Source organism: Herpailurus yagouaroundi, unplaced genomic scaffold (genome assembly GCF_014898765.1).
Source record: "Herpailurus yagouaroundi ecotype Mexico unplaced genomic scaffold, PumYag 163, whole genome shotgun sequence".
NCBI lineage: Eukaryota > Metazoa > Chordata > Mammalia > Carnivora > Felidae > Herpailurus > Herpailurus yagouaroundi.
This window is the reverse complement of record NW_024412404.1, coordinates 40,952,452-40,964,732: the sequence shown is the minus strand read 5'-3', so window position 1 is coordinate 40,964,732 and position 12,281 is coordinate 40,952,452. Positions and strand designations below refer to the sequence as shown.

The following is a 12,281-nucleotide window of genomic DNA, read 5'->3' as shown; positions in this document are numbered from 1 at the left end:
TGAGAGCAGATACAGAGGTCCTGCTAAGGCGTTTGATGCTGAGAGAAGCTGCTTCGGAGTCTTAGTGTTGCAAATGGACAGTAGAGAGGTAATAATGAGGTATTAAACACCTGTACTAATAAGTACCTCAGGACCAAGAGAAAAAGTGGACCAAAAATGTGAAAATAACCTGGAATAGCGAGTAGGTAGAGAAAGTTATAAACTAGAGTCTAGAGAAGTGTTGGGAACAGTGTAGTCAGCAAATCTAAGCACACCATTTATAGGTAAGTGTCTTTTCCTTTAACATAAAACTCCATTTGGAGTTTATTTAATCCAGCTTTATTTAATTTTAATGGAATGGCAGAAAGAACACTAAACCGCAGACCAGGTTTTAGTCCCAGCTTAGTCACCAGCTCCTTGGGGTGGGTGGGTGGGGAGGGGAGGAAGTGTTTTCTTATCCAAAAACAAGGGAACTGGATTCATGATCTCCAGGGTCCTTTCTAGTTCCAAAAATCAACTATATTGAAAGCTCACAGGGGCGCCTGGGCAGCTCAGTCGGTTAAGCGTCTGACTTCAGCTCAGGTCATGATCTCACAGTCTGTGAGTTCGAGCCCCGCGTCAGGCTCTGGGCTGACAGCTTGGGAGTCTGGAGCCTGCTTCAGATTCTGTGTCTCCCTTTCTCTCTGCCCCTCCCCTGCTCATGCTCTATCTCTCTCTGTCTCAAAAAGAAATAAAAACATAAAAAAAAAAAAAAAAAAGAAACCTCACAGACTTAGAACTCCCACCACATCAGGTCAGAGGATAGCACACTATGTGTGTGTTGTAGGGGACACCACACAGTTGACAGAGTGAGTGCAAAGTCAGGGCGATGATGAAGGAGAAAGAAAGCACTATTCCACGGGAGGTTGGGGCATCCCCTCTTGAGGAATTGTGGTCCCTGATGTCAGAGGTTTGTGGGAGCCAATTTTAAGGTTGCTTTGTTCATTTTCTCTGCCTATTAAATTTCCTCTAGAGAATGACTACCTCCAGGTGAGAAGACCCTGGCCTTTTTGGGATGTGGGGGCAGGTCGGGGTCTGCTTGAATTATCAGGGGTAGAATGCGGGTTCTCCCTGGTGCTGACAGTATCGCAGTGCTGGATTCTCCTTCTCAGTGCTGTTTGGCTCCACTGATGTCTGTGGTAGTTGGAACACAGGGTGCCTCTTGGTCTGTGGCAGAATTGCTCTCTTCCTCCCCTTGTATTTATCACTTTGTCATCCCTGGCTCTGAATCCCAGAGATCAAGACTAGCTGTAGTCCAGCAGAGAAGCAATAAATCATTGTTCCCACTTCCTTTTCTCCAGGTTTTCTGCCCCTTAATTACCACATAACCACTGCTGAGGCTGCATCTTTTTGCTGTGTGTGTTGGGGACAAAAGTCCTCGTTGATTGGATGTGTGCAAAAGCTGCTTTGTCTCTCTCCAACCATTATGTTTTGTAGAGTGCCAGGTGCTCTACCCATCTTTTTCTCTTGTCTCTTGTGAATTTATAGAGTCTGATTGTCAGGTTATTTATCCATTAACAGGGCTTGTCCGAGCTCTGGGGGTAGGGAGTGGTGTGGGCAATCCTTAAATAACTCAGCAAGATGATCTTCATTGAAGATAGATGTTTGGGCTAGGTTAGTCATTTTTATGTGGATTTCAGCTAGACCCCTTCATTCTCTGAGCTCCTGGTAGGAGTTAAGCAGGTTGTGTGATCTAGAATGGGCTCCTATGGAGCTTTTTTTGGGTCTAGTCCAACAGATTGCTTGTTAACAGACAACATCAAAAGGGCCACCTGCCTGTCATTTGCCTTTCCATTATGAAATCTCCGAGAACTGGAGTCAGTGTAAGGGTGAAGAGTTCATAAATGAGGATGCCTATCACCTTCATCTCTAGCAAGGCTTTTTTGCTATTTGAGGGGAAGATTCAGGCTTTAAAAACAGAACGTAGACAGGCTCTTGTACTTTTCCTTGCCTGCTGTTTCTTTACTGTACCTGTGATTTCAGAGGTTGAGAGTAAGGGGTGTTGTGTGGCAGGTGGCAAGTGTCTGGAGAGTCTTACTCCTACTCATCATTGCCTGCTGTTTCAAATCAAAGCTAACATCTTTTCTCGAGGGGTAGTAAACTTCACACAAAGCTCAGACAGCATGGGAGAATGGACTTCTTTGCTGGCAAAGAAGCAGGTATGGTCTTAGAAAAGGAGAGGTCAAGCCTTTTTTTATATCTGTGGGAGTAGAGAGGCTTGAGGGGGAGAAGACAGAAGGACCGCCGATTGCTTGCAGCTGCTGAGCTCCTTCTGTAAGGTTTCCCATCAAGTAGGGGAGGTAGGTACAGGGACAGTAGTCATGATGGGCACAGAAGTAGGATTTATTTCATGATTACGGGTGAAAAAGTACAAGGCGACTGGTGATTTATGCTTAATATTTATTTGCAAAAATGTCTTTATAGCTACATGTTAAGCTAGAGACTTAACAGTCAGTCTTTTAGCTGAGGTTGTTTGGGTTTTAATCCTCATTAAGAATTACCAGACAGAAAGGGGACCTTTTAGGTAAATGTTGTCATGGTTGAGAGAGGACAGAGCAAGTTGTACTTTTGTTTGAATAGTTAAGGGCTTTTTTTTTTTTCTCTTCACGAGCTGTTTTCCTGTCTAGAGCTGAAGTCCAATATCGTTGGCATTTCTGGTAACCAGTTAGAATTGAAAGATGTCCCTCTTAACCATGGTGTTTGAAACAAATGTATAACTAAAACTTAGTGACGTGACATGCTAGCCACGTAGGGTGAGAGGGGGATCTTCATTTTAATCTATAAATTGAGCAAATGTGGTAAGTAAATCTGGAATACTAAGATGTCCTTTTTATAGTCAGATTTGCAAGCTTACTTGCTATTTAAGAAGTTGCACGAAGAGGTGGAACTGTGGGTCTCCTTGAGACGTGGCAGCTCCAGAGCAGAGTACGCACTGCGGTGCCCGGAGTCACAGCAGGACAGGCCTTTAGAAAGTTTCCTTCCCTTTGAGTTTTAGTTGAAAGGAGGGCAACCAAAGCTGTAACCAATGGAAGCATTATACTTCCAGAACAATCTCCAGGAGAAGTATTACAAGCAACAGTGGTAGCTGTTAGATCCGGCTCTAAAGGGAAGGCTGGAGAGATTCAACTAGTTAGAGATCCAACTAGGAAGTTGGAGACTAAGTTCTTTCAGAATGTGGAGGCACTAAAGTAGTTCTAGATGACAAGGATTATTTCTTATTTAGAGATGGTAACGTTCTTGGAAAGTATTTAGACTGAAAAAAAATCATTTTTGAAATGGCATCAAGTGAAGCTGCCATTAAAGTTGTTAAATATTTCATCATGTAAATAATTTTCATGTTTCTGTTTTATAATAAATTAATGGTATCCAAAAAAAAAAAAAAGTGGCACAAAGAAGTAGATTTTTAGAAACCTTCTATGGGCAGATAAGCAGATATGTGCTTGGGAAGATCAGTGCTTGCTTCAAATATATCTCCCTTACCTGCTTTTATTTATTTCATTAAAGTTTATTTATTTATTTTGAGAGAGTATGTGTGTATGAGCAGGTGAGAGGCAGAGAGAGGAGAGAGAAAATCAAAAGCAGGCTCTGTGCTGTCAGCATAGAGCCTGACATGGGGTTTGATTTCATGAATCATGAGATCATGACCTGAACAGAAACCGAGATTCAGATGCTTAACCAACTGAGCCACCCAAGCACCCCTACCTTACCTGTTTTTAAAAAGTTCTTGGTAGCTGTGACTTACTCATTCTAGACCTATTTGGATTTCTTAGAATTAAGTGTATTTTCATTGCTTTCATTTAACTTTATTGATTATTCTTTGAATAGCTTGTTGATTTTTTTTTTTTTTTAAGCCTTGATAAATTTGCTGAAGTTCCTTATGTCAAATGAGACCGTACTTTTGGCCAAACACAACATTTTTACATTAGCCCTTATGGTGAGTAACAAAAAATATTTCTTAAGGGGAATGGGAGATACGGGCTTCTAGTTATGGAAAGATTAAGTCATGGAGATAAAAGGTACAGTATAGGGAATATAGTCGTTGGTGTTGTAATAGTGTTACATGGTGACAGGTGGTCACTACACTTGCAGTGAGCACAGCACAACATATAGACTTGTTGAATCCCTGTATTATACACCTGAAACTAATGTAATGTGTGTCAACTGTACTTAAATTAAAAAAAATTTTTTTTCCTTTTTTCTGAAGCCACATCCTAAAATTGAGATGGGCCAGTTTGAAATAGGAGCTGGTATTATGGGGACTGAGCCACTGGCGGAGCCAGGCCTTTATTTTCCTTTTGGGTTAGACTTTCTAGACTGGTGCTCCCCACTCTTCCCACTTTCACCTATGTCTTTGGAAAACTTGAGACTCTTTTTCATGAGAGTATATTGTCTGGCAGGGGCAGGTATGGGTCAGTCTCTGTGAACCTTGGTCCCAGGTGAGAGACTACTAGACTGCTGTAGTCTCTGTGTTGGTACAGAGCAAAGCCTGGAGAGGTGTCCCAGCCAGATGAGTGGTTCCATCATGGCTGTACTTGGTTTCAGAGGAACATTACATATTCCTGTTTATCAGACTAGTTATTTGGGGTAGAAGGAGGGCATTGTGCCTTTTGACTATCTTTTTAGGATATTATCCAGGGTGTTCATAAATGTTTAACACGTGGGTGGGGAGGAAGCCCTGATTTTTGTAGCATTTGTGGATTTCTGTGGTAAAACTACTCTCACCATGGCCAATTTCAAGCTAACTATGTGACATCGTTGAATGCAGAGTTGGGGAGATGATCAATGATACACCATTCTATGATAGTCCTACCACACAGGTATAAGAGTTGTAAATGAATCTCAAGAACATAATACTAAAAGATAGAAAGTAATTAGGAAGTTGTGAGTTTGAGTATTACCTTCATTTTAATATAATTTATTGAAATTTAAGTTTATATGTTAATTTTTAATAATGGCTTTGTTAAACAACCAGCTCACAAAATTTCTGAAAATGTAACAGTCAGTTCTTGTTCTTACGAGCCAGTAAGAACTGACTACAGCATATTACTGATAATACCATTCTGGTCTTCATAGCTTGATGCCTGTGTATGGGCTTTTGCTTCTTTTTTAGATTGTGAACCTGTTTAATATGTTTATCACATACGGTGACACATTCCTGCCCACTCCAAGCAGCTATGATGAACTCTACTACGAGATTATCCGCATGCACCAGAGCTTTGACAACCTCTACTCTATGGGTAAGCTGTCTTTTCTTTTTGTTCTCCTCTCTCTGTCAGCTGTGGTTTTTGGCATGTAAGAGGAAAAAAAACTATCAAAGATTTTCTTCTGGTTGCTTGGTGCCCTGCTTGGCATAGAAATACAGAAGTCTTCTCTTCTCAGTAAATAGGAAGTTGTATGTGCAGTTCTTTGCTTTTAGGCACTCAAAGCTGATTGCAGTAGAAAGCTGGTTAGCAGCCCTGTAGCCCTTATGTTTATGAGAGAGAGAGAGAGGGAGAGAGAATAGGGAGGCCTGTGGATTTAGTGACTGTTAGTGAGATGGGAGTGAAAGAGTGGGTGGAAATTGACAGCATAAATAGAAGAGCTTGAATCCCAAAGGAACATTGTGTGATTTGAGAAGGTACAGGATTTTAAAGAGTTTTAATGTACCTATGTATTTTTAGCATAACATACAAGAGGAAGTGGGCATTAGATAAAAATCGCTATTGCAAACCTTTTGGTGATTGGCTCAATGAAAATTTACTCTGTGGCCATAGTAAATATAACTTATTTCTGAAAGAGGACTTGTATCCCTGTCAATTTGAGTGAAGAGTCTAGTCAGACCTACCTGGAGTTGGAAAGGTTAGGAAAGATTTCTATAGATTGCACAGAAGCAGAAAGCCCTTCACTAAAGCTATTTAAAAAAAAACTCAGGGGCGCCTGGGTGGCGCAGTCGGTTAAGCGTCCGACTTCAGCCAGGTCACGATCTCGCGGTCCGTGAGTTCGAGCCCCGCATCAGGCTCTGGGCTGATGGCTCAGAGCCTGGAGCCTGCTTCCGATTCTGTGTCTCCCTCTCTCTCTCTGCCCCTCCCCCGTTCATGCTCTGTCTCTCTCTGTCTCAAAAATAAATAAATGTTAAAAAAAAAACAAATTAAAAAAAAAAACTCAAAAACCTAATTTACTAGCTTTATTAAGGTAGAATTGATATATAATAAACTGCACGTGTTGAAAGTATACAATATTTGATGAGTTTTGACATACATATATGTACTTGAAGCTATCACTACAATCAAGATAATGAACATATCTGGGGCACCTGGATGGCTCAGGCAGTTAAACGTCCAACTTTGGCTCAGGTCATGATCTTGCGGTTCATGAATTTGAGCCCTGCATCAGGCCCTGTGCTGACAGCTCAGAGCCTGGAGCCTGCTTTATATTCTGTGTCTCCCTTTTTCTCTGCCCCTTCCCCTCTTGCACTCTATGTCTGTCTCTCTCTCAAAAAATAAATAAACATTAAAAAAAAAAAAGGAAAAAACAAGATAATGAACATATCTGTCATTTACCAAAAGTTTCCCTATATCCCTGTATGTCCCTCCTGCCACCTCTTACCACCCTTATCCCTTGCTTTCTGTCTCCGCGCAACCACCGATCTGCTTCCTGTCACTACAGATTGGTTTGCTTTATCCCTTTTGTTGAGACTATTTGTGAAAACTCTCATATCTTGAGAAAACTAGAGGGGATTTGGAACAAGTACTAGGAGAAAGAGTAGAAGCAAACAGTAGAAAAGAAGGATTGCCCAGGAGGAGCAAAATTTTTTGTAATATATTTTATTTTTTAGAGCAGTGGAGGAAAACTTTTGAGAGGTGTGTATAGCTTTGCTGTGATGTCTTTGGCAGTGGAAGTAAGGCCTTGTATCAGTAGGATGTTTTCAACTGCAAGTATCAAAAACTGACTTAAACTACCTTAAACAATAGGAAGATTATTTCACCTGGCAAGAATTCTAAGGAATGACAACTCCAGAAAGGTGTGATCCATTGCTCAGTGTTTGCAAGGACCAGGTGTTTTCTGTTTCTCCTCTCTTATTCTCAGAATAACAGCTTTAGCATCAGGTCAGTTCCCCTGAGGATAGCAAGTTCCAGTTGTCACATCAAGATACATGGTCTTTTTTTTTTTTTTAGGAGCTGTTAAGTGTTCTATGAGAACCCTCTAGCAGACTTCCTATTGTCAAATGTGCTCAGTGTTCCTTGTGGGGTTTGCGTCTGCCCAGCTTTATCTATATCCTTGTTTTCAAGAATTTGGAATTTTCTGAGGGTGAAAAGCTACCCCAGAGGTCTTAGCAACCATTAATAGATGAATAAAGATGTCTTTCAGTGAGGAAAGGAAGGAGAGTTGGAGTGGGGGAGATATTATATAGAAGCCTGACATACCTACTCAGCTGGGCCATGTGCACAGTCAAATGAGGTAAGCCATTGTAGCTACAGCAACAAGATAATAGGAGATATCTGGGCATGCTCACATCTGACAAGGGAATTAAAATGTTAACCAGGTGAGCGCAAATAGGAAGATGAGAAATTTCACTAAATGAAATACAACAGAGCATGTTTCAGTGCTTTCCATTTTATGTAAAGTATGATGAAAAAACATTTAGTTTTTTAAGTCAGGTTTTTAAAGGTATACTTCCATATATAGTAAAATGCACCCTTTTTAATGTATAGTTCTGAGTTTTGACAACTGTGTGGAAGTATAATTATCACAAAAAAATGAAGAAGTGAAAGAGTGTCATCATCCCAGAAAGTTCTCTTGTGCTCTTGTGAGGTCAGCTCCTTCACTCATCCTAAACCTGTAGTAGCCACTAACCTGTTCCCTGACCCCAGAGTTTTGTGGGGTTTTTTGTTTTTTTTTTCATAGTTTTGCTCTTTCAAAAAAACCCCAAAGATGAGGTCATATAGTCTTTTGGGTCTGGCTTCTTTTACACAGTAATTCATTTGAAATTCATCTATGTTGGGGCGCCTGGGTGGCGCAGTCGGTTGGCGTCCGACTTCAGCCAGGTCACGATCTCGCGGTCCGTGAGTTCGAGCCCCGCGTCGGGCTCTGGGCTGATGGCTCAGAGCCTGGAGCCTGTTTCCGATTCTGTGTCTCCCTCTCTCTCTGCCCCTCCCCCGTTCACGCTCTGTCTCTCTCTCTCCCAAAAATAAATAAACGTTGAAAAAAAAGAATTAAAAAAAAAATTCATCTATGTTGATGCATATATAAGTAGTTTATTCCTTTTTATCATAGAATAAATCCCATTGTAAGACTATGCCAGCTTGATTTATCCATTTCTAGGTTGAAGGACATTGAGAGGTTCCAGATTTTAGCGATTATGAATAAAGCTCCTGTAAACATTATTGTACAGGGTTTTATATGAACACAAGCTTTTATTTCACTTGGTGACATACCTCTGAATGGATTTTTGGCTATCATGGTTAAGTATATGTTTCTTTTTTTTTTTAAATGGGGTGCTTAACCCAGTTGGTTGGGCATCCTGACTTTTTTTTTTTTTAATTTTTTAATGTTTATTTGTTTTTGAGAGAGAGACAGAGTGCAAGCAGGGGAGGGGCATAGAGAGGGAGACACAGAATCCGAAGCAGGCTCCAGACTCTGAGCTGTCAGCACAGAGCCCAACGCAGGGCTCGCTCACGAGCAGTGAGATCATGACCTGAGCTGAAGTTGGACGCTCCACCAACTGAGCCACCCAGGCCCCAAGTATATGTTTCTTATAAAGAAAACACCAAACTGTTTTCCAAAGAGATGACCTATTTTACATTCCCCTCAGCAATATGCAAGAGTTACAGTCGTTCCATATCCTAATCAGTACTGGTTTGTCTGTTTGGTTGGTTGTTTTTGGCTTCTTACAGGTGTGTGGCAATATCTCTTTATGGTTTTAATTTGCATTTCCCTAATGAATAATGAGGTTGATCATCTTTCCTGTTTCTTTTTGCCATATTCTTTAGTTTTGAAGATCTTTTGTCCATTTATTTTTTTTTTATTTTTTTATTTTTAAAAATTTTTTTTTTTCAACATTTATTTATTTTTGGGACAGAGAGAGACAGAGCGTGAACAGGGGAGGGGCAGAGAGAGAGGGAGACACAGAATCGGAAACAGGCTCCAGGCTCTGAGCCATCAGCCCAGAGCCCGACGCGGGGCTCAAACTCGCGGAGCGCGAGATCGTGACCTGGCTGAAGTCGGACGCTTAACCGACTGCGCCACCCAGGCGCCCCTTGTCCATTTAAAAAAACATTGCATACCCATGTTCATAGCAGCACTAGTCACCATAGCCAGGAGATAAAAGCAACCCAGACATCCATTAATGGATGAATGGATAAATAAAATGTGGCATATACATTTAATGGAATACTGTGCACCCTTAAAAAGGAAAGAAATCTGTTACATTCTACAGTGTGGATGAGCATTGAGAACATCATGCTAAGTGAAACCAGCCAGTCACAAAAGGACAATACTGTATGCTCCCACTTATGTGAGATATCTAAGGTAGTCAAATTCATAGATACAGAAAGTAGAGGGGCACCTGGGTGGCTCAGTCGGTTGAGCATCTGACTCTGGATCTAGGCTCAGGTCATGATCTCACGATTCGTGGGTTCAAGCCCCACATTGGGCTCTGTGCTGACAGCCCAGAGCCTGCTTGAAATTCTCTCTCTCTCCCTCTCTCTACCCTTCTTCCTCCCACGTTCTTTCTCTGTGTTTCAAAATAAATCAGTAAACTTGAAAAAAAAAAAAAAAAAGAATGGTGGTTACCAAGGGATGGGGGAGGGTGCAAAAGGAGTTGTTTAATAGGTATAGAGCTTCAGTTCTTCAAGATAAAAAGGTTCTGGAGACCTGTTTTGTAACAATGTAAGTATACTTAACACTATTGAACAATACATTTAAAAATGGTTAAGATGGTAAGTTTTATGATATGTGTTTTCTTAACACACACACACACACACACACACACACACACACACACACACACACATACACTAAACCCTAGACTTTATTTGGATTCTAATTTTTCCTCTAATGTCCCTTTTGCATTCCAGGATTCCATCCATGTTACATTTAGTCCTAATGTCTCTTTAGTCTCTTCTTGTCTGATAGTTTCTTGGTGTTTCCTTGTTTTTCATGACCTTGACAGTTTTGAGGAGAATCTTCCTCAGTTTAGGTTTGTCTCATGATTTACTCAGGGTTGGACTGGGGTTCTAGGTTTTGAGGAAGAATGCCACAAAGTCAGAGTGGTCTTTTCATTATATTTGGGTGTATATTATCAACATGACTTATCACTGGTGATATTAACCTTTATCACTTGGTTAGGGTAGTGTTTGCAAAGTTTCTCTGGTGCATAGTTGTGGTTTTTCCTCCCTTTCTGTACTCTTTTTTTTGGAAGCAAGTCAGTAAATGCAGTTAGCACTACAGTTGGTATTAGCTGTGGGGAGGTTAAGCTCCACCTCCTTGAGGGGAGAGAGTATCTCCATAAATTATTTAGAGTTCTTTAAAAAAATTTTTTTTAATGTTTTTTTATTTTTGAGAGAGGGAAAGAGTGCAAGTGGGGAAGGGGTAGAGAGAGAGGGAGATACAATGTGCTCTTGCCTTCAGGAGTACATTCTCATGATTCATCACTTGCATGAAACACCCAGTGCTCATCCCAACAAGTGCCCTCCTCAATGCCCATCACCCATTTGCCCTGCCCCCCACCCCCCCCACTCCCTTCCACCCTCAGTTTGTTCTCTGTATTTAAAAGTCTCCTATGGTTTGCATCCCTCTCTGTTTGTAACTATATATATTTTTTTCTTTCCCTTCCCCCATGGTCTTTGTTAAAGTTTCTCAACTTCTGCATATGAGGGAAAACATATGATACCTGTATTTCTCTGGCTGAATTATTTCACTTAGCATAATACCCTCCAGTTCCATCCACATTGCAAATGGCAAGATTTCATTCTTTTTCATTGCCAAGTAGTATTCCTGTGTGTGTGTGTGTGTGTGTGTGTGTGTGTGTTTGTGTATCACATCTCCTTATTCATTTACCAGTTGCTGGACGCTTGGTCTCTTTCCATAATTTGACTATTGTTGATAGTGCTGCTGTAAACCTTGGGGTATATGTGCCCCTTTGAATTAGCACTCCTGTATCCTTTAGATAAATTCCTATTAGTGCTATTGCTGGGTCATAGGGTAATTCAATCTTTAATTTTTTGAGGAACCTCCACACTGTTTTCCAGAGTGGCTGTACCATTTGCATTCCCACCAGCAATGCAAGAGGGTTTCCCTTTCTTCATATCCTTGCCAATATCTGTTGTTCCTGAGTTGTTAATTTTAGCCACTCTGACTGGTGTGAGGTGGTATCTCAATGTAGTTTTGATGTATATTTCCCTGATGATGAGCGGTGTTGAGCATCTTTTCATGTGTCTGTTAGCCATTTGGATGTCTTCTTTGGAAGAATATCTATTCATATCTTCTGCCCATTTCTTCACTGGATTATTCATTTTTCAGGTGTTGAGTTTGGTAAGTTCTTTATATTTTGATACTAACCCTTTATCAGATATGTCATTTGCAAATATCTTCTTCCTTTCTGTCGGTTGCCTTTTAGTTTTGTTGACTGTTTCCTTTGCTGTGCAGAAGCTTTTTATCTTGATGAGGTCCCAATAGTTCATTTTTGCTTTTATTTCCCTTGCTTTTGGAAACATGTCAAGTAAGAAATTGCTGCAGCTGAGGTCAAAGAAGTTTTTGCCTTTTTTCTCCTCTAGGATTTTGATGGCTTCCTTTCTTACGTTTAGGTCTTTCATCCATTTTGAGTTTATTTTTGTGTATGATGTAAGAAAGTGGTCCAGGTTCATTTTTCTGCTTGTCCAGTTTTCCCAATACCTTTTGGTGAAGAGATTGTCTTTTTTCCATTGGATATTCTTTCCTGCTTTGTCAAAGATTAGTTGGCCATACGTTTGTAGGTCCATTTCTTGGTTCCCTATTCTGTTCTATTGATCTATCTATCTGTTTTTGTGCCAGTACCGTACTGTCTTGATGATTACAGCTTTGTAGTACAGCTTGAAGTCTGGAATTGTGATGCTTCCAGATTGTGTTTTCTTTTTCAGGACTGCTTTGGCTATTTGGCGTCTTTTCTGGTTCCATACAAATTTTAGGATTGTTCTAGCTCTGTGAAGAATGCTGGTGTTATTTTGATAGGGATTTCATTGAATATGTATCTTGCTTTGGGTAGTATCAACATTTTAGCAATATTTGTTCTTCCAATCAATACTGCC

At 40.6% G+C, this 12,281-nt stretch overlaps 1 protein-coding gene and 1 pseudogene across 1 annotated transcript in view; both read left to right on the top strand.

Moving 5' to 3' along the window:
• ARMH3 (armadillo like helical domain containing 3) overlaps window positions 1-12,281 on the top strand; it is a 177,392-nt gene that overhangs the window by 66,227 nt on the left and 98,884 nt on the right. The window contains exons 21-22 of the mRNA XM_040486247.1: window positions 3,870-3,952; window positions 5,129-5,255. Coding sequence (XP_040342181.1) covers window positions 3,870-3,952; window positions 5,129-5,255 — 210 coding nt within the window. The remainder of the gene's footprint in view (window positions 1-3,869; window positions 3,953-5,128; window positions 5,256-12,281) is intronic.
• On the top strand, window positions 2,150-3,386 carry LOC121036624 (10 kDa heat shock protein, mitochondrial-like; annotated as a pseudogene).